Source organism: Ictalurus punctatus, chromosome 21, assembly GCF_001660625.3.
Source record: "Ictalurus punctatus breed USDA103 chromosome 21, Coco_2.0, whole genome shotgun sequence".
Classification (NCBI taxonomy): domain Eukaryota; kingdom Metazoa; phylum Chordata; class Actinopteri; order Siluriformes; family Ictaluridae; genus Ictalurus; species Ictalurus punctatus.
Genome location: NC_030436.2, coordinates 10,262,955 through 10,285,057, shown reverse-complemented (window position 1 = coordinate 10,285,057; position 22,103 = coordinate 10,262,955). Strand labels below are relative to the sequence as shown.

Sequence of the window (22,103 nt, the reverse complement as noted above, 5' to 3'; positions counted from 1 at the left end):
GCAGACAGGAAATGTTAATTGACTCATGGATCACCCTGCACCCCGTTTTATGGCCCCTCTCCTCCCCCCCAAACCCCACCTGACCCTCAGTATGTGCTAATAGCTATGTGGTGTTGTTTTGCTGTCTACGCAAAGCCCCTTGATGGACCATAGACTGTTCAAACGGGTGAGTGCAGCCTCGGCAAAATCAGCCTGTCCCCCTCTGACGTCCTGTTTTATCCAACCTTCTCTCCTCCTATATCCTGCTCTTTGTTTTCCTAAATTCTTAATCTGTCTTGAGTCTTCCTGTCCTTTTCGCTCTCTCTCTCTCTCTCGCTCTCTCTCTCTCTCTCTCTCTCGCTCTCCATCTGTCTGTCTATCTCTTTCGCTTTATGCCTGCTTGCATGATGGCCAACTTGGAGCCTCCGTGGATTTGAGCCTCTGAATGAGAGAGAGGGGACGATCGTTGTAACAAACGATCAGATGACAGATATTTACAGCAAACGCTAATCCCAAATCCCCCCAACCCAACTACCCCCCCCAGTCACTCGCTTCATTTCTCCTCCATCTCTCTTGTCATGAGGATGCTTTCTGAGAGCACTATGGACTGATGGACTGCTGGATAGTGTGGATGGCATTGCATGCTGGCCAGAGGAGGCCTTGCTTCTTACGGGGCATGCTGTAAATTACATCACTTCCTTTAAGGAAGGGTTTAGCTCTTGAATGCCTGGCTGCCTGTTTCTTATACTCTACTTGCCTTGAGTTTAATAAAAAATATATATTTGTAAAAAGCTTCATTGAGGGGTCGGGGTACGAATGTCAGCAGTTTGTTTTTATGATTCTATCGAAGTGTGTACGATACAACAGAATGTTTGCAGTAATACAGAGATGACGTTATTTATGCTGTTTATTAACATTTTGTCTTCTGACCTCCCTTGTTATCATATAAATTGTGTGACATGATGTACTGTGCATGTGTCGGATGAGTTACTAACCACATTAGCAGTGAAACTTTTCTTTTAGCCGTCAAGTCATCATTGCGCTTTATTCTGAATTTGTTCGGAAAGATTTTGCATGTAGTGTTTTGATGATGTCAGATTGTATTGTATTTCTTTTTTAAAATGTCTTAACTTGCTGGGAGACTCAAGGTGGGATGTTATTTAGTCAAAATGATATGAACGACGAAAGAGCGGTCCGTTTCGCGTCTGTTAGATCAGTGGGAGTGCTGGTTAAATCCAGTCCTGAAGTTTTCAGCAGTGCGTGTGATCATGTTTTCCCCGATCTAACACACAGCTAGGGTTCGACATGGTATAAGTGCAGGAACGCAACACAACCCCGTAGTGACCCTGAGCACAGAAAGAACGCTGTAGTACATGGGATCATTTCACTGAAGTGATTATTATTACTACTACTCCTGCGTGTTCAGATTAACAGCCTTAGTGTGGGTAGTTTTATAATTAAGGAATAAAACACTTTGTGTCATGCTGTTATAGGAAAGTAATCAGTGATGCGAAGTGTTACTGTTCCCACTCCAAAGTCCAGCACATCCCAGAGTCTTTCATTCCTCTTGTACCACAGCAAGATGCCAATTGCAGTTTTTTAGAAATGTACTTATTAAAGAACAACACCTCGTACTTCTTATTCATCTATAGTTATGATTAATGATAGTTTTCTGTTATCACTTACAACAAAGCAGCTATAAAATTTCATTCCCTCACTTTCTCTAGACGTTAATAAGACACACACACACACACACACACACACACACAAAAAACCCTCAGCTCGTCACCGTGAAAACGTCCTTCATTCAGCAGACTTTCCCATAGTAGAAAATGTCACGTTTACAAAACGCTGACACTGGAGACTCCTTCCTTCCATAAACGTCTCCTCAACAAAACCGTAACCGTATCAACAATCCGTTTATTATTAGTCTTAGATTATACGGAACATCCGCCCATACAAGTCACAGTAAATGAGCTGCTACTATAGAAACAATAAGATGCTTTAAAAAATATTAGAACGAGCGCACAAACGCTGTTAGAGAAGATTAATCAACACCTTCAGATCAATCAGAATCCAGAATTCAGCAGCATTGTGTGTGTGTGTGTGTGTGTCTCCTTCTGATATATATTTCAGGCAGAAAAGCGCTTAGAAGCATCTGTCTAAAACACAAACTAACCCCGCATTCCTGTCTTTCATCTTTTCTTTCTTGCAGGGTGAGAGAACTGAAAAGGGCCAAGGAACATGAGAGCTCGCCAAAGAGCCCCGTCACAATGTAACGTCCACCTCCGAATCCAGACTGTTCCCCTTTTCCTCTTTCTGTTTTTACACGAAACGAACAATTTACCAAAAGGCAAAAACTATTCAAGGAAAAACAAAACAAAACAAAACAACAAAAAAACAGAAGCGAGAAGACGTTAAGAACATGCGAACTTGTGACGGTTACATCATGACTGATTCTGTCGCCCCTGGTACTGCCACAGCGTTGTGTATTTTTTCCTCTCCATCGGGGAACGTGGGGAGTTCTGCGTAAAAACAAAGACTTTATCTGGGAAACAATGACATCCTCATGCCATTTTTTGCACTCTTCATATTTTCTTTTTTTTTTTTTTAATCGAGGAACGACTGCCGTGGAGCTGAACGCTTTTTTTTTTCCTGACGGCGCTCGTAAGACGAGAAAGACGACAAGATTAAGTCACGCGTCGCATTCATGTAATCATGCTGGATTCTGCTTATAATTATTCCGTTTTTATATTTCGAATGAAAGGGGGGGAAACAACCGATTTGAACCAAAAAAAACAAACAAAAAAAACGGTCTCATCTCATTGATCATGTGCATGCAGAGTTTTTCGTCAGCTCGATGTATATCAGCTCTTTGTTTCTTACTAGGCCGTCCTTTCATCCGGTGAAAAAGGGATGGGCTGCACATGAATGTACGCTGGGTTTAGGTTTTAAAAGAAAAAAGAAAAAAAAAGAAATTCTGGGTTTGAAATATCAGTGTCTTACTTTTTGTGGTTTTCGGAGTAAGTCACGATTTGGGACAGAGCCGAGCTCTCTGTTGAGTAACTGTTTGTGTGTTTTTTGACTTTCTAAACGAGTCCTTTTCTTAACGTTTGACCTTTCGCTGGCCTGACTTTGTGAGTCCTGTGTTTGCTGAATTTTAAACCGGAAATAGTGCATGTATTTGAGCCGAGTGCTCCTGCATGCTGACAGAACTGTTTTGTGGGGTTTTTTTGTGTTTAATTAACCTCAGCATCGTTTCTCTGTCCTGTCATACAAAATATACGTCTTTTTCAATTTTTTATGTTATTTATTTTTTCGCCTTACATCGTTTACCTCTTCTTTTACATGCGTTCTGCTTCCTATATTTTTTTTTACCTGAATTTATTTAACTTTTTGGGGTTTTTTTTTGTTCTACAGTTGTCTCATTGTGCCACAGAAACACTATTTTTGCTGTATGTTTGCGTGTGTGTGTGCTTGCTGACAAGGTTTCAGCGCTTCACTTTGTTGCCGTATGTTCCAGCAAGTCGTTAAATGCTTTTCGTTCCGAGATTCCCGTAACACTGACGTCTTAAAGACTTTTTAAAGGGTCCCTATAAACAACCTCCATATTTTTGACTAAAGCGCGGTTCCTGTACATAACAAAGACGAGAGAAAAAGTACACGGCGAGCCAGAACCCTTACCACAAGAGGATTGTATTTAATAATATATATTATTTTATTCATAAAAAAACATAATATCATGATAAAGAGATAGCAAAAAAAACAACAAAAAAAAAAACAAATATATTGTATAGTTTTGTTTGAGCGCCCGAGATGTACGGTTGTATTGTTTGTAAATACTGTAAATATCTGGTGCAAAAGAAGGAGCCATGTGCATGAAACCTTACGATAATGACACAGAGCATAATATAAAGGAAAAAAAACTGTAGTGGCTATGATCTAAACAGATTCATTCAGTTTCAATATAAGAGCCTTTTATTTGAAATGTTCTTATAAAGAACATTTAGTAAAGCATGACTTTTTTTGCAAAATCATGATAAAACATAGAGTTAGTGGAGACCCGAGAAAAAAAATCTTCGGATACGACCTGTTTATAGAGTGACGAGATTTTATTTATTTTTTATTTTTTTTGTATACCCTTACGAATCATCTGAATTTCTGTATAAATGGCTCCGGAAATGTGACGTGATCATGTGATAATAAAGGGAGTATAAATAAACACACGTGACATTACACACGTCCTTGTAGACGTGCCGTGTCTCTTGGTGTAGAAAGTCAGTGTGTATTCAGGTTTTGGTTTGACCTGTCCTGTAAAAACACACACACACAAACACACACACAGAGTTCTGGTTAACTGCTATAAAATGAACAAAAGTCAGTACTGAGAATTTAGGAATTCTGGAAGGAAATCTGACCAATCCCACCTGCTTCTTAAAGAACTTTGACCAATACCGCCGATTCATGTAGGAATTCTGACCAATACCACCCACTTCTGAAAGAGTTCTGACCAATACCAATCATTCCCATAGGAATTCTGACCAATATCGCCCATTGCTAAAAGAATTCTGGCCAATACCACCCGTTCCCATAGAAATTCTGGCCAATATTGCTCATTCCCATAGGAATTCTGGCCAGTGCCACCCATTCCCATAGGAATTCTGACCAATATCGCCTATTCCCATAGGAATTCTGCACCATACCAACCAGGCCTGAATGAATTCTAACTATTATCTGAGGAAACCTGATGAATACCTCCCATTCCTGAAAGAATTCTAACTCATGCCCGCACTCTCTCGCAGTTATTACTTTTGCTTTTTACCCACCCGTGCTATTTTCTATTCAACTGATTGGTTTCAAAACTCTAAACTAATTAAGCGGTTAAACCACAGCGACCCTGACCAGAGTAAAGCGTTTAGTAAAGATGAATAATTGAAAGCGCTAAACATTTCATGCACTCGTTCTAAAAGCTTCATTTCTGGCCACTCATTAAAAACCCGCTCAACTTTTTTGTTGGGTCCCATAGGATCGCAGTCCCGATACACACCTATATTTGGGTTCCTCTTTATGAGTGTGCATCTTATAAAGAACCCGACGGTGAGAGTTAAACATCTCCAGACTTTACTTCCAGTCTGTGTTTATGAGTCTAATATAAGAAGAAGAAAACAACAAAAAAGGGGTGGTGTTAAAGGGTTATTACAATGTAGAGAACTATATTATCTGGTTTAAGGGGAAGGAGGGAGCTGGGGGGTCAGTGGTTGGCTGTGGGCAGAACAATCAGAATCTAATCCCACCAAGTGTAACCCTTACTTTCCTCTTTTCAGCTCTATATCCAAGTGTATTTGGATTTAAAAAAAAAAAAAAAAGCGGCTGCCAAAGGAACAGCTGTAATGAACACAACACTAATGTTAATAGGGTTTGTGAATACTAAGGATATTGTATCACACAATATCAGTCTAAATCTCTGCATAAATAATATACAATATCTGCATAAATATGACCTCAGACATCATCAGATTTTCACAGATTTTCACACAAGTCCTAAAAGTAGATAAAGAGAACCAAATTAATCAAATGAGACAAAAATATTATACTTGGTCATTTATTTAATGAGGAAAATCATCTGTGAGTGTCAAAAGTATGTCATTTTTTAGGATTAGCAGTTAATTTGAAGATGAAATTAGAGTCAGGTGTTTTCAATCGTTGGGACGACAGTGGGGTGTGAGTGAGCGCCCTGTTTTATTTATCGCTGCAAGAGCAAGACGTGTAATAGTCCACGAGATCACGAAGGAACCCAGGGTAACTTCTTAGCAACCAGAGTCCTCTCTCACATTGGCTAATGTTAATGTTCCTGAGTCCACCATCAGGAGAACACTAAACAACAATGGTGTGCATGGCAGGGCTGCAAGGAGAAAACTACTGATCTCCAAAAAGAACATTACTTCCTGTCTGCAGTTTGCTAAAGATCACATGGACAAGCCAGAAGGCTATTAAAAATATTTTGTGGACAGATGGGATCAAAATAGAACTTTTGGTTTAAATGAGAAACATTGTTTGGAAAAAGGAAAACACTGCATTCCAGCGTAAGAACCTTCCCATCTGTGAAACATGGGCCTGTTTTACTGCGTCTGGGTCAGGATGACTCGCCAGCATTGATGGAACAGTGAATTCTGAATAATACCAGCGAATTCTAAAGGAAAATGTCAGGACATCTCTCAGTGAATTAAATCTGAAGAGAAAGTGGGTCATGCGGCAAGACAACGATCCTAAACACACAAGTCGTTCTACCAAAGAACGGTTAAAGAAGAATAAAGTTAATGTTTTGGAACGGCCAGGTCAAAGTCCTGACCTTAATCCAATAGAAATGTGGTGGAGGAACCTGAAGCAAGCAGTTCATGTGAGGAAACCCACCAACATCCCAAAGGTGAAGCTGTTCTGGGGGAACAGACTGAAATTCCTCCAACCGATGCGCAGGACTGATCTGCAGTTATCGCTACACAAGGGGATCACACAAGATACTGAAAGCAAACATTCACATACTTTTGCTTCTCACAGATATGTAATATCGGATCATTTTCCTCAATAAATAAATGATCGAGCATAATATCTTTGTCTCCTTTGTGTTATTTGGTTCTCTTTATCTACTTTTAGTACTTGTGTAAAAATCTGATGTTTTAGGTCATATTTATGCAGATATATAGAAAATTCTAAAGGGTTCACAAACTTTCAAGCACCACTGTAAATCTCAAAGGAGCAAATAAAGAGTGTTTTTTAAAGAAATATTGTATATTTTAGAAGCCCAGATCCAGACGTCAGTCCGAGTCAGATTCAGTGGTGGAATTAAACGCAGGTATTTATAAGTCAAACACACTTAGCCTATACTAGAGGAATTAGTATCAATAATAACTGGTTGATTGTTGATTACACACTATCTAATGGGGTCTATAAAACTTCTCCATCAATGACCTTGACTACTGCTTTAATTAAGTTGCGGCACCGTGAGCCATTTACACAGAAATCTAGATGATTCCAAGCTTTTCCTTTTTTTTTTCTCCCCAAAAATGGCTAACAAGATTTTCTTTCTTTTGCCAATAGTGCCATGGTATCTGTATATCTCTTAATTAATGAATTATTCTGCTCAACAGATGATTATACAGAGGTTAGAATAGAAAAAGGACCTAAATTCATGACATCACCCTCACAGTCGTACAGTAGAGGTCTCTCCACGATTCCCGGAAGAAGAGATGCTTTGGTCTCACTATAGTTCTGTCTGTTCACTTATCTCACGTCTCAGCAGAAATACAGAAATAGACATGAAACTGAAGCCGAGGATACACGAAAGACGTTGAACATGCAGGACGAATTTGTAAATGGCAGTCTTGAACAGGGAATCTCCTTCGACAAAGTCACAGATATGTCCTATATGATCTGAGAGGATTAATATCATCTAAGATGAGACTCCTCAGATTTTTTTCTGCGATTAAATCAATGCATTATTGACTAAATCCGAGAAGGAAGAGAAAATAATTGCGGCTCAGTTTGAACGCCACGTCCTCAGACGAGTAAAGAGATTCATCTGATCAAGTCTGCCATGTATTTATTTATTTATTTTTTAAATCCTTGTTTTACTCATCTCATTATGAATTCTATTTTTCTTCGATTGAAGCTTTCATGCTGTGTAATATGGCTCGGTTAGGAAATCATTTCTGAGTTTGTATGTGTTTATTTTACGTCGTATCGGCAAACGTAGAACGCAAAGGGCTTTTGGATAAAACGCTGGATCGTCGTGGGTGAATCGGACACGAAGACAAATTTAACATCCGAGTATTCGCAATGAAACGGGATCATTTTCTGACTCACACCAGCAGCTACACTCAGAACGTATGGTGCTCATTCACAGGTCTTATATTGGTGTATATCTGTTCTTCGCCCGTTTCAGAACTTCAAGCTATAACATCAGATCTTACATTTTCATCGTCCTCATCATCGCAGAGATTTAATATCAGTATTATCGTAGAAAGTGCCTAAAATGTAATCTTCTGAGAAAATCTTCTGAGATTTCAGGAGTTTATTACTTACAGTGACGGTCAATGTTAACCGATTCCTCTCGTGTTTTTTTTGTTTGTTTGTTTGTTTTGATATGTGTGGATTATGCAAGGCTAAAAAACTGGTTTTATTGTTCGAAGAGTTATGATACCCCTTCAAATCCCTTCCTCTCTAACCTCCATCCTTAAAATATGGAAATTTCCTAAAAAAAAAAAAAAAAAGAAAAAGAAACTAAAAAAACACAAACATTTCTCTCCTTCATTTGTTTTTGTCAGGGACGTTTGGAGCGATTCATTCATACAGCATTGTTTTTCAAAAAAAAAAATTTCATTTCATTTAATATGCTTACAAGCCAGATAATAGAGCATTAACCATATAGCCTACAGACAGATGTGAAACATGACCATGCACGGCACATTTGCATGAGAAATCAGATTTCAAAGGATCTAATAATACATTAAGCATGCCTGTGGTTCATCTCTGTACTCATATAGCACAGTAGAGTAGGGAAGAGGAAACATTCTGTCATGTCCACACACTCTTTTCATATACGTAACATATCACAGCACATCACACTTGTTGCAAGGCAGGCACAGTTTATAGAACAAGACTCGTGTTATCATCATTATTATTATTATTATTATTATTACTTTCATTTTATTAGTGTGACGAGAACTATTTCCTATCGTTGCTATTCCTCGTCATTAAAAACGTTCTTCCAAAATTGAGCATGCAAACTTCAGGAAGTCATCACCTCATCTCATGAAACACTCATGAAGTTTTTTGTTTTTGTTTTTTTACCCATGGCTGGTCTTAGGTTTGGCCTCCAGTCAGCTAATTACGCAGGGTTTTCGATCAGGAAAACACGAAAACACGCCGTCTAGGATCGAGAAAACATTGAAATCGTGTTCATCCACCAAATCAGTATCCACCTGTTGTGCTGTAAACCACTAATGAGTGTTTGAGATTAGGGAACCGTCTGGGAACCTCCCTTTTGTAATTTTACTCAGGGTGCCAAAACTGGGAGGGAGAGTCCAGATTTAGATCAAATTTAGAACAGGTCAGGGCTTTGGGTCTAAGAGGAAGCCATTCCATTAATACGACACGAAGGCATTGACCACAAATCACCGGGAAGCAGGGTAGGCCTCGTATTACTGCTGAGTTCATCATCATCATCATCGTCATCATATACCTAACTAAGGGAGCATCGCTTAAACATCACTCATTTAACATTTCCAAAAAAAATGGAAAGAATACCTCAACGTTCGAAACGTCAGTGGAAATCTGAACATCGTTACGTAGACATGACTTTTTTTTTTTTAATACGTGATCATTCATTCCACGTTTCTATGTGAGATGAGAGGTTCACGCAACTCCATCCTCGAAACAAATTCCCCAAAGCCTTGTCCGAGGTAGTTGAGCTTTAGTGCTGAGCTCTGATGTCTGATGTCACACACTTCTCTAAAGGCTCGGATACAGACGGAGGAATGACGAAAAATAACACATGCGACAGGTTAACGTTTCAAACCTACGAACTGTTCACGTGTCAATAAAACAGAGATTTATTTGCTTGTTCTGCCCCCTCCCGCTCCCCCCACCCCTTAATTATTCAAAACGTAGAGTAGGCCTATAATGAACCAATCACCACTCTTCTTATTTACAAATTCAGAGCAATAAACAGTTTCGGTTTCTTTAAAGCAGAGTGCTATAGTTTAAAAGAATTTAGAAACATTAAAAAATAATAATACTTAAAAAAGAAAAAAAAGAAAAAAAAAGTAAAGACATGCTTAGTTCACTTCCTCTTATGCAATTAGTGGCAAAGAAAGTCGGGGCATTCAGTGATCCATGGATATTGGTTTCATATTTCCCGAAACCCTAATGCACGTTTTCATCATTTTCAAATGATCAGAAAGAAAAAAATAAAAATAAAAAATAGGTGAATATAAGCCCAGCTTTCTTACAAGGTGACGGGCAATCAACACTCTGCATGTAAAACTAGTATTAGTCCTCTCTTCCCCCCCCCCGTTTCTCTTTCTCTCTTTGTTCCCTTCTTTCTTCCCTCATTCCCTGCTTCGTATCTCTCTTCCTCTCTTCCTCTGATAAGTTTTTTTTCCTCACGTTCTGTTATTTCCTCAGCTGTCTCTCTTTCTGTCCTTATTGTGAGATTTATTTTTCTGTAATTGTGCATGTAAGAGCATCACTGAATTGTTGGATATGTTTAAAAATAAAAAATAAAAATACTCAGCTGCTGAAGCCATGCAAAACATTTTGAATTGCCCTCAAAACATGGAAAATGTTTTCTGAATGCTTTATATAATTTCTGCTGTAAAATAAAATCTGAAAATGGAAAAAATGGTACACATTTTGCACGTTATTCCAGCATAACATGGATGTATATGTGTGTACACACATGCGCGCATGCACACACACACGCACACATATATATACTCCTGTACCTACTGCCAGATGGGAGGAGAGTGAAGAGTCCGTGAGAGGGGTGAGAGGGTCGTCTGCAATACTTGTGGCTTTGCAGATGCAGAGGTTGCTGAATGAGCGGTCAATGGTGAGTAGAGAGACCCCAATGATCTTTTCAGCTGTCCTCACAATCCGCCATGGGGTCTAGGGTCTCACACGGTGAGACAGCTGGTCAGGACGCTCTCTGTCGTCCCTCTGTAGAAGGTGGTGAGGATAGGAGGGGAGAGTGTGGCTCTCTTCAGTCTCCATAGACTCCCCTATGGAGTCATACTGTGGAGTTTAATAGTGAAAGAAAGAAGAAGAAAGGAACTGAAAGAATATTTTCTGACCACGTAATGCTGCTGGCTGGAGATTTGTTCTTGGAAGGGGTGGGGGTGGAGGCTGTTTCTGATGCACCTGATACACTCAGCACCATACACACTTCTCTCTAGTGTTACTGCTGTGCTTAGAGCCTCCACCCAAATAGATATCTTTTAAGACAGTAAGTTCACCCTGTCCAGGGTGTACCCCGCCTTGTGCCTGATGCTCCCTTGGATAGGCTCCAGGTTTCCCCGTGACCCTGAAAAGGATAAAAGCAGTATAGAAGATGGATGGATGGATGGATGGATGGACAGTAAGTTCTCAACCCAGTCATCAGGGCCTCTGTGGGGTTGGTAGTTGTGACAAGGATAAAGTGATTACTGAAGATGAATGAATTAATATTTGCGATGCACAAGGTGTCTTATGGTGCTCCCTTTCCATGTTCCCATCGTGCTGGTCCTCCAGGAACATATTCTCCAGGAACACAACACCACATTGTGCATAATATGACATGCAACAGGTTAACAGACAGAAGGTTCTCCAGGAACAGGGTTGGAAACCCGTGCATTTAAAGGGCAGATGGAGGAAGTAGAGGAGATCAGATCAACACATTGTGCAGGACAGAAGGTTCTCCAAAGGGTTCTTCAGGAACAGGGTTGGGAACCTGTGCATCTAAGGGGCGGATGGAAGAAGTAGAGGAGATCAGATCAACACATTATACATCTATGAAGATCACATATCACAAAATGGCAGCTGAATGAAACAGGATGTCTCTGTAAAACAAGATAACTGAAAGTGTCTGTACAGAGAAGTGTGCTGTGGCTTTGTGTGTGTGTGTGTGTGTGTGTGTGTGCGCGCGCGCGCGCGCGCGCGTGTGTTGGTATTTCCCTGATGTCCCCTAGCCCTTTAACCACAGCTCCTGGATCAGTCTCCTCCTCACACAGCCGCTGATTATATTTTCCCTTTCTCACCGTTACAGCTCCGTGTTTCTGTCTACGGGAATCATGTAAGTTTTTTTATACACTCTTTAAAAACCTCTTTACTCTTGGTGTCATGTTTTAAAAACGTCTTATTATGTATAGGAAAAACTACAAAAACTGCAACAACAAAAAAAGCTGCGCCCAAACTTCCTAACGGCCTCCGCCGACAGCTAACGCAACAAGTTAGCATGACAGCAAACTAGTCTTTAATTATTACTTTTATTATTTATTCATCTTGAAATACTACACAATCTCTTTTATCGCAGTTTGACTCATATCGTTATATCATAGAGATAATTCGACGTGTTTTTAACACGCTAATATTACTTTTTAAAGCTTGCTAGTAAAGTTGCTAGCAAACTTTCAGTGTAGCTAGGTAACCAACTTTAGCTAGCTAATGCTAAACAAATAACGTTTTGTGGATATTGTTATTCGTTTTTATCGCTCAAACTCTCACTTTAACTTTTTGTTTTGTTTTGTTTTGTTTTGTTTTGTTTGAGTAATCCAGCTGTCACATTTCAAAACTTCACACTTTTAGCATTTTAAACAATTTAGTTTGGAGCTCAGCTAGCTAGCTAGCTAGTTAGTTAGACAGCCTAGCCTTGCATGTTGCTACGTCGTTGTGGGATTAGACCTTTCCTGCATGAATACTGTTTATTTTTAAAGTTATAAAACGTAATAAAAACCAGCACATATATTTTGATTTGTCATCTGAGCAGATGAAAAAGCGAGCCTGTGATTTGTTTTCCTTGCTATTGTTGAACTAATCCGCTTTTACACATTTAATCAGATTATAAAAGACTGGGAATATATTTACAGGTTAAATGTAGTTAAACTTCCAATTTAACATGGTTATAGCCTAATAAAATACACTTTTACACAATAATAAAAAAAAATAATAAACAACTGTCAAATTCCTCACACACACCTTCAGTACAAATTTATTTCATGAACATAATCTAAATATTATATTAATTACTGAATATATTTGCCCTAATATTTTGAATATTTATATTTAAGAGCTGAAATTTGCACCAATACAAGACCTTTAGATTTGAATTGACTTGTTTGAGTTATTTTACATTAAGATGAGATCAGATTATTGATCTGGAATTTTTGTTTCTTTTCTTTTTTTTTTTTTTTTTTGTTGCTTGAGACAACAACGTAAACAGATAAGGACTAAATTTGGTAGAGTATAAGCTTAGATCGTAGATATAAATCTACTATAATGGCTAATAAAAGCTGGAAATATTTTATTCTAGTCATAACAAATTCGATTAAAATTAAAATCTTGAACCCAGTGGGTACGAGAGCCATCGAGCTTTAGAAAGTAACAGCATAGCCGTGATTTACATATAAATACTTTGTAAACAAATTTTGAACAGTTGCCCACGTGTTTATACTTTTATATTGTGAATGCACTAAAGCATTATGGTGTTATTATGGCTCATAATCGACGCTGTGTGTGTGTCTGATGTGATGATGCGGCGTAGATCATAAAATGGCTGCTCATTTGCTTACAAACAAACTGGTGAATCCATGCAAATGTTGACTTCCCGACCGTGTGAGTGAACGAGAGCTTCAGTCACTGTATTGACTTTATTAGTTTACATAATTTCGCTGTTTAAACTCGATTTGAAGGAGAATATTTGGTTGAATGTGTGTTGTGGTGACACGTTGTGGCGTAATTTTTGAAACATTGCAAGCGCCTCCGAATATTCTTGACTGCGGTTCGAAAAAATTAAATTGAAAAATTCCTCTCTCATGCTCAAAAAACAAAAACACAGCTTGTCATTTTACAGAGAACCTGGAAATCATTGACTGTTGCAAAGCAGAAATCGATATAAAGAGGAAAACTTTCCATAAACGTTGCGTAAACGTCTCCTAATCAAAAGCGTCACCACATCGATTTTGCATGGTAACAGTTTACTTTGTTAAACAGCAACGCTTTTTTTTTTCTTTCTCTTTTAATCATCCGCCATAGATTACGTGACACGTATTAACCACCATACGGCTTAATGTGTGTGCGCTGTTACTATAGAAGCGATATCATATCAGAACGAGCGCATTAATATAAACGTGTCGTTCACATTACACCCGGAACCGTGTGTGCTGTTATACGAAAATAATGGACCAATCAGATTTGAGGATTCAACTGCGCTGTGGTATACGTAAGCTATAAAACAAGCCGTGTAGCACTGTTACAGGAAAATAATCAACTACAAGGTGGTTTAGCACTGTGACCGCACATCCTGAAGCGTTTTATTATTATTCTACGTTTATACTACATTTATGTTTACGTCTTTATCCAGAGCGTCTTAACATCAATTTGTCAATGATTAAGATTTTTATTCAAGAATGTCACGTAATACTTAAAAAAATAAGTTTATAGTTACATTTAAATGTTCCATGAAACAAGTTGGTTCCTGTTGACGCTTACGTTATGTTACACCCCCCCCCCCCCCCCCAAGTGAATAAGAAAATAAAACAAGAGACTGAGAAACCGCAAAGTGTAAACCCCTCCTCCTGTCCTGAAGTCGTCCTAAAGTTAGCGCGTTCCCTCTGACTGTTACAAAGCGCTAACACTGGAGACTCCTTCCATAATTTTTTTTTTGTGAGCTGTTACTATAGAAACGCTAAAGTATCAGAATGAGAATTTTAAGAATTAGATAGAATATAAACCTGTGATTTGTAGCTGTGCCGCTGCTGATAATTAATTTAATGACATTTAATTAATAATTAATGATTAATCAATACATCCTGACCAATCAGGATCCTGAATAAGGGATGGATGCAAGAATTATTTTAGAGTCTGCATGTTAAACAGGATTCAGAGTGTGTGTGTGTGTGTGTGTGTGTGTGTGTGTGTGTGTGTGTGTGTGTGTGTGTGTGTTGTATTAACATTCCTCTGAGAGTTTGTAGTGTCCTGGTGGTGCTGGCGTATCTGTCAGAGCCTCACATCGCTCACCACGTGAGCGTTCGGCGCGAACACAACAAACCAGACGCTGAATATCACACAGACTTGCTGTTTGCTTTCTCAGACTGCTGGAAGTGCAGTGTGTCTCTGAATACATTTGTTATATTTGCCATAAAATGGATTGCAGTGACACGTGATTCATTCTACAGCTTGTCATATTTAAAAAAATGCAAATACTTATTAGAATCATTTTATAAACTAGGGCTGAATGATGTGACGTGAAATATCGTATCGTGATTCTCAAAGGCATTTCTACGTCACACACTTTCTATCATGAGATCTAGCCGACCAATCCGTATTGTTGCATGAAAAAAAACTATTTAATGTTTACAATGTACCTTTCTTTTGTGTTAAAGTTTTAAACTTTTTTTTTTTATCTAATACTGAACATTTAACAATTGTAAAGATTAAGCACAACATTTTAACGTCCTCAGCAGCTTCTGTAGTGTTTTTTTTTATTATTATTATTTAAATTTGATTGTTTAAAAAGATATCTCAAATTTTGAATTTAATTTAGTTAATGTAGTTAATTTCGCGTAGCTGCGCGGCTCGGACAGTATTTCCGACTGTAACGCTAACGATGGGTTTATATTAACACGCTCGTTCTGATACGCTGTCATTTCTGTAGTAACAGCTCATGCTAGGATCATTGTAAACTCGCTGCTTTTTGGTCTCTTTAAATACAAATGAATAAAATTTAACACCGCATGATGGGTGGTGCCTTCAGAAAAGTATCAGTGTCACTCATTTAGCCTGTTTGCCTTAGAATTTTCTATATTTATGCTTAAATATGACCTAAACATCATCAGATTTTTACACAAGTCTTAAAAGTATATAAAGAGAACCAAATTAAACAAATGAGACAAAAATATTATACTTGGTCATTGATTAATTAAGGAAAAAGTATGTAAACTTCTAGGATTAACAGTTAATTTGAAGGTGAAATTAGAGTCAGGTTTTTTTTCAATCAATGGGATGATGATCAGGTGTGATTAGAACGCCCTGTTTTATTTAAAGGAACCCAGGGTTACGTCTAAGCAACAAAAGTCCACACAATGGCTAATGTTAATGTTCATGAGTCCACAATCAGGAGAACAATGAACAACAATGGTGTGCATGGCAGGGCTGCAAGGAGAAAGCCATGATGATGTCAATGATGTCGCTAACTCTACTGTGGTAACTGTTTCATAATAATATTGCACTGGAACAGTTCTATTGTGTACCATGCAACGTTTCTCAGCCCTGTTTTACATCATATGCACTACAATCAATGGAGTAAGTGGAGTACTTTTTGTTTACTGATGCATCCACATGGTGGCAGAGTAGCTCCAATTATTCATTTTTATTATATTGCGTCAAACATATCCGTACAACAAATAACAACAATGCGGACATACTGCTAACAAAGGGACAATTACAAACAAAAGTAACACACAGGATATCACAGCGGAACAATTACATTTTCAGTGTGACATCCCTAAGAATGTTATGTTTTGGACGCCTTGGCGCTCGGAGGTTTAGACGTATTATTAAACGAAACAAGCAGGGATTTTACATCAGCAGGATAAATTTCTAAAATTAGGCTTAGATTTTGTATTGCTCTGGCTTTGTGAAGATGAAATTGACCTAGAAGACAAAATCACAGTAAAGTATAGTCTAAATTAGAATATAAATATAGAAATTGTAATCTGCACCAATTTGTTAAAACATTTTTAAAAAATAATAATAATAACAAAAAAGATTTAGAGAAAGAACACTGATTTAAAACATATAAAATTGATTCTTCTTCCATTTCACACAAGGAGCACAGTGGGTATACAAAAGTTTATTGTGTTTTGTGAGTAGTTTTAATTGGGATAAGATGTTTCCAATTGAAAGAGAAATCCATCAATTACTTAAATTAGAGTTTGGGTAATAAAGACTCCATTTTTGGGTGTGCTTTAGAGAGAATTACTTGATCTGAGACGAGAGCATTTTTGATGAGAGAATTTATGTTTCTTGTCTAGAATATGAGTACTATTAATTGAAAATATAGGAATGTGATTAGACAAGCTAGCATAACTGGGGTGCACTCTTACTGTGAATCATCTCCAAGAAAGAGGCACGTATCATCAGCTGACTGACCAGTTATTAAAGTGTTTTCTCCAATAGTTATACCTTCGATGGACAATTTTTTTTTAAATTTTTTTTTTATTTATTTTTAAACTCACTATACCTAAGATCAGACATCATAAAAAGGAGGGTTGTTTTTCAGTAATTAAGTCCGAACCATTAAAAGTTTTACTGTGTACAGTTTAAAAAGTTTGGATATATCAGAGAAGGCAGTTGGTGAAACCTTTCAGAGGTTTATGAGTTTTTAAGACTGTGTTGTTTTCCTGCAGGTCTGCTCCCGTTGGAGAAGGCCCCGGCACTTCAGGCATTGCAGGAAGCAACCGGAGGCTGCAGCAGACCCAGGCTCAGGTGGACGAGGTACGGGTCGCGGGGCTCACAATACTGAACTTTTTCCTGCAGCTAAATTTACACTCCTGCGTACACAGATCTGGGAGAATGTCATTTTAAAAAAACATCCGCAGGGGGCAGTGTTGTGCTTAGAAGTCTGGCCTGTCACTGGAGAAAAGAGAATTTTACAAGTTACCTTCCAGAATTCAAGAATCACATCACTATTTGCCATCATGTTTTGAATACATGTGATGTGAAGTACTCCATTTTATTTTTTCAGCTAGCTGCACTGAAATCTTATCACATAACAAAAGTTACATTTATATGTATTATAGAGGAAAAACAAACAGAGTACCAGGTGTTAACCAAGAAAGTTTAGTGTTTTGCACGCACATGCTCTGTAAAACGCTGTGTGTATGAAGATACGTATTTTCAAAATGGCTGATTAATGGTCTTAAGGAAGACCAGGGCGTGATTAGGGTGACGCCTTGTTGACGTATTTCTCAATGATGTAGCGTGCGCTGCTGTTTATAGGAGGATAATCAGTGATGCAGTGGTTACCGTCACTTTAATCACATATCATGCAGCGTGTCCATAAATATTCTCCGTATATGGTATCTTTATTATTCCCACGAAAGCACAAGCATGAATTCCCTCCCAAGGGGGAAGAATTCTGTAACTAACAGACAGGTTTTTGTTTTCATTTATTTATTTATTTATTTTTGGAAAAGCTGCCAAAATGGAGAACCCAGTGCCTCGCTAATCTGAAAAAATCCGTGCGATCATCCGACTGCTCTTGTAGCTCTTATAATGCCCTGATTGCTGTGAGTGTGTGTGTGTGTGTGTGTGTGTGTGTGTGTGTGTGTGTGTGTGTGTGTGGAGTTCATCCTGGGACTTATCTCCACTACTTATGTAATCGCCGGTCGCCATGGTTATGTAAGGGAAGCGTGGGCCCCCTTCTAGCTTATGCCATTTTAAAGAGGCCGCGCCCTGTCGTGCTCATTTGCCCTTTCTCTTTCTCTCTCTCTCTCTCTCTCTCTCTCTCTCTCTCTCTCTCTCTCTCCCTGCTCTGTGAAGGTTTGTAGATCAGTGGAGCATGTGGGTTAGGCGCATGTTGGCCAGGATGTTTTATTTGGCTGCTGTGGTTGTGTAATGGAAGGGTGAGGCTGTGAAGCTTTCCGTCGCTGTTCAGAAAGGGGGACTACCAGCATTTAAGAATGAGGTGCACGCGTTGAAGCGTTCGAACACTTTCAGAAGTTGGCTGGTTTCAGCAGGAAAAATCCATCATGCTGATTGAGTCTAGGTCAGATCTCTTACTCGTGCATGGTACTACAAGAACCGGCCGCATGCAGTCTGTCGATAGACCTGACCCTTGACCCCAGAGCCGAGCACACTGTGAAACACATGCCTCATAGCTGTCGTTTGTAATAACGGACTGTTATACTGAGCACAATATAAACACTGTGTACTTCAGCTTTGTAGTGTTGAAAAAACCTTTAGACATTAATCTGAGGTACTTCATTTCACTGACCAGTGACCAGAACAAAACTTTACATTCATTCAAAACTAAGATATTAGTTCAACATATTCTCTATGCAGACATTTATTTAATGTCTATGGAAGGAGGCTCCAGTGGTGGTGCTTTCTGCTACAGAAAAGTCTTCTACAAAGGAGTTTTTGCATTTTTTTCTTTTATCGGAAACGTGATGCTGTATTTTATTTTATTTATTTATTTTTTATTTTTATTTTTTTCTTCTTCCCTCTTTATCAGTTTCATGAGAGAGGAAAAAATGGAGGCTGGTGAAGGAAATACTGCTGCTATAATGTAAAGCTAAAACGGGATCTAACTTGCTTCAAGGAAGTTCCGTTACAGGAAATGTAACTATAAATGGAAAAAAGTACAGAGTACAATATCCAGTGCTTGCACCTGGCCATGTAATGAGCTAAAAAGCTGCAAAATTCTCCGCCCCTTTTTGCTACAATAAATCATAACGACGTGTAATTTTTCCATGGATTTAACGCACTACCTGGGGATTAATAGTACTCCAAGTGAAGCTTTGAACTGCACCATTTCAGATGCCACTACTTAAACTTCCATGTGTAATGGTCGTATTGATTTGGGCGTGGCTTAGATGCCTTTTTTTGAAGAAGAAGAAGACAAAGTTTTTGAAAATATCTGGCCGTACCTGAGTCTTGACGAGTTTTGTTTTCTGCTCTGGCTGTAGCACATGTAAAGCTTTGTCTCTCGTTCCTCAGGTGGTGGACATCATGCGGGTGAACGTGGACAAAGTCCTGGAGCGAGATCAGAAGCTGTCCGAGCTGGACGACCGGGCGGACGCTCTTCAGGCCGGAGCCTCGCAGTTCGAGACCAACGCCGCCAAACTGAAGAGGAAGTATTGGTGGAAAAACTGCAAGGTAAAAGTTCCTAAAAGTAAATGGCCGTGACGAGGAATTCGGAGTCTTGCTACTCAAAACCATTTGGTTCTTTTGGGGTTTTTTTTAACACGTGTGTGTGTGTGTGTGTGTGTGATTTCTATAGATGTGGGCGATTTTGATAGCAGTGCTTGTAATCATCATCGTCATCATCATCAGTGAGTATCCCTGAATCCAGTTTGTTTCCAATTTTAAGTAAAGAGTTAAACACGCTCCGTCATGCTGTTCTAGGAAACTAATCAACTCCTGGGTGGTGTGACGAAGCAGGTGACGTCACTGTAACCACCCTGAAGTTCATTATTTTACTAGAACAGCACGTCATGAAGTGTTTTATTCCTCTTGCACCACAGCAGTGTGCCAACGGTTACAGTTCTTTATACATTAAAGAACAACACGTCATACTTTTTATCCCTTTTATAGCTACTTTTTAACATTTGGGGAAACTAATCATTTATACCGAGAAATTGCAAAAAGCGTAAACTCCTCCTCTCTACTTCCTGACTGTTATAAAGCGCTGACACTAAAGACTCCTTTCATTCTATTTATTTATTTATGTATTTAAGTCCTAGCAAATGAGCCATTACTATAGAAACAGAGTTACTCTCAGGAAATTAATCCATGCCTGACCAGAACCAGTCAGAATCCAGAATTTAACAGCGCTGTGCTATAATGTTTAGTATTTAGTAAATCCAGTGTTTTATTGGTTGTACACTAAATAACCACACTTGTGGATGTGGTTGTTTTTTCTTTTTTCTCTTCCCCTTTATTTTAGTTTGGAGTAATACCTAAAACAGCAGGAAAGCTGTGGAATGGCATGACGGTTGTGATGGGAGACGGGAGTGGGATAAATCTATAGACGGAAGTATCAGCCGATACTATGAAGACTGAGAGAGCACGTTCTTCCTGAAGTAAAGCTGTTCTAGCCTGCTGAGTGTCAAATTTTGTAAAAAGAAAAAAAAATCCTTAAATCTTGTTTGCCTTTTTTTTTTTTTTTTTTTTTTTTTTTTTTTTTTTTTTTTTTTTTTTAATTAATGTTTGGTTTTAAAGGTTGTGGTTTGAATGTGCAAAGACTTACTCATCTGATGTTTTTCTTTTTCTTCTTCTCGCGCTTGTTAAAATTTCACATACACTCCGTACTGTCACCGTTTTTATGCGTCACGTTGGCCTTAAGCAGAAGCAATAAGGGGAGGAGTTAATGGAGCTCCTTCGTGTGCCTCACCAAGCTGAGATCCAGTGGATCCAGAACGTTGTGAACAAGCCAGAAATGAGTCCACTGATTATACTTACAGGGTTGTTACAGGGTCTAGAAACCATTTGAAAATAATTAACTGCACCTTCTTTTTCCTTTCCAACAAGGTCACATGATCGATCCGTGTACATCTATCTGTAGTTGTTTGTAGCGTCAATATTGAACTATTCTGACCAAAACATTTTGCTTACCGATCAGCAGCGAGCTCCATGCCTCTAAAACATGATCAAAAATGGTTAAACTTTTTGATTTGATTTTTTTTTTCTTCATTAAAAGTTATTCGGTGCCTTAACGTTTTAGTGCCAGCACAATCCCGAAGCATCTGACGCACAACTTGAAGGCCTTCGAACAAACACACCTGATTGCCATTAATCAACACTGCCATATCATTAAAATATAAATTATTACAGTTTACATGTACTTGCACAGTTTTTTTTTTTTCTTCCAGACTGTTTTGAGCTATAGCTATTTTATGATCTCACTTAAAATTATGAAGCATTTAAATAAAATTTTTGCTACATTTTCCTTTCTTTCTAACCTCAATCACCAAGCAGCAGCAGCCTTCTCTGGACGTTCACGTCTGTTTGATGGCAGCAAAACAAGCTTGTTCATGATGGTGCTTATTACAGTACTCTGCAAACGACTTGGACCATCTAAGGTGTGTGTGTGTGAGAAGCCATTTATCTGACAGTGTTTGGTTTAAAAAACACAAGATTTTTGCATTTTCCAAAAAAAAGTTTTGATCTTGATGAGAGAGCTGAAAGAACTCGGGTGTGTTCACTAAAACCTCTTCCTAGGCAAATCTACCAGTGTACCGGGGTAATTAGAGATACTGGAGTGCTTAATCGGCGATTCGCATGGATCTTTTGGGGGGGAAAAACATATTGAGCCCAGTTTTAAGCTCCGTACCATCCTGAAGACAAGATTTGGACATACTTGGTCTGTTATATCACACAGCTCAAAGTGTGTGGGAACGACTGGATATGCAAAAGCACTCTTCATGAAGCTCGGAGGGATGAAAATGTGTAACTACTTCATGTGTGGGTTCTAATATAAGGGCTACGGAAATTTTTTTTTTTTAAGAAAGTATCTTCTATTATTGTAATCGTGTTTCTATTTATATGCTGCAAGATAAATAGTTTCTCACACATTTTGGGCTTTTACATAGCACTGGTTTTTGAACGTGCACCATCGTATTTCAGATAATTCTATAAAACAGCCTTCC

The 22,103-nt window shown here is 38.5% G+C and overlaps 2 protein-coding genes across 3 annotated transcripts in view; both read left to right on the top strand.

The window, feature by feature from the left end:
- LOC108254811 (calmodulin-binding transcription activator 1) overlaps positions 1-3,281 on the top strand; it is a 252,022-nt gene extending 248,741 nt beyond the window's left edge. Inside the window, exons 22-23 of one of the 2 annotated variants that reach the window (XM_047149419.2) lie at positions 136-166; positions 2,195-3,281. In XM_047149419.2, coding sequence (XP_047005375.1) covers positions 136-166; positions 2,195-2,227 — 64 coding nt within the window. In that variant the 3' untranslated portion in view covers positions 2,228-3,281. The remainder of the gene's footprint in view (positions 1-135; positions 167-2,194) is intronic. The other variant, XM_053674174.1, reaches the window with a different exon arrangement.
- Positions 3,282-11,651: 8,370 nt separating this feature from the next.
- On the top strand, positions 11,652-21,398 carry vamp3 (vesicle-associated membrane protein 3 (cellubrevin)). The gene is made up of 5 exons (XM_017450151.3): positions 11,652-11,806; positions 17,139-17,226; positions 19,453-19,611; positions 19,736-19,787; positions 20,402-21,398. Coding segments are annotated over exons 1-5 (318 nt in total). The 5' UTR covers positions 11,652-11,804; the 3' UTR covers positions 20,419-21,398.
- Positions 21,399-22,103: the final 705 nt, after the last annotated feature.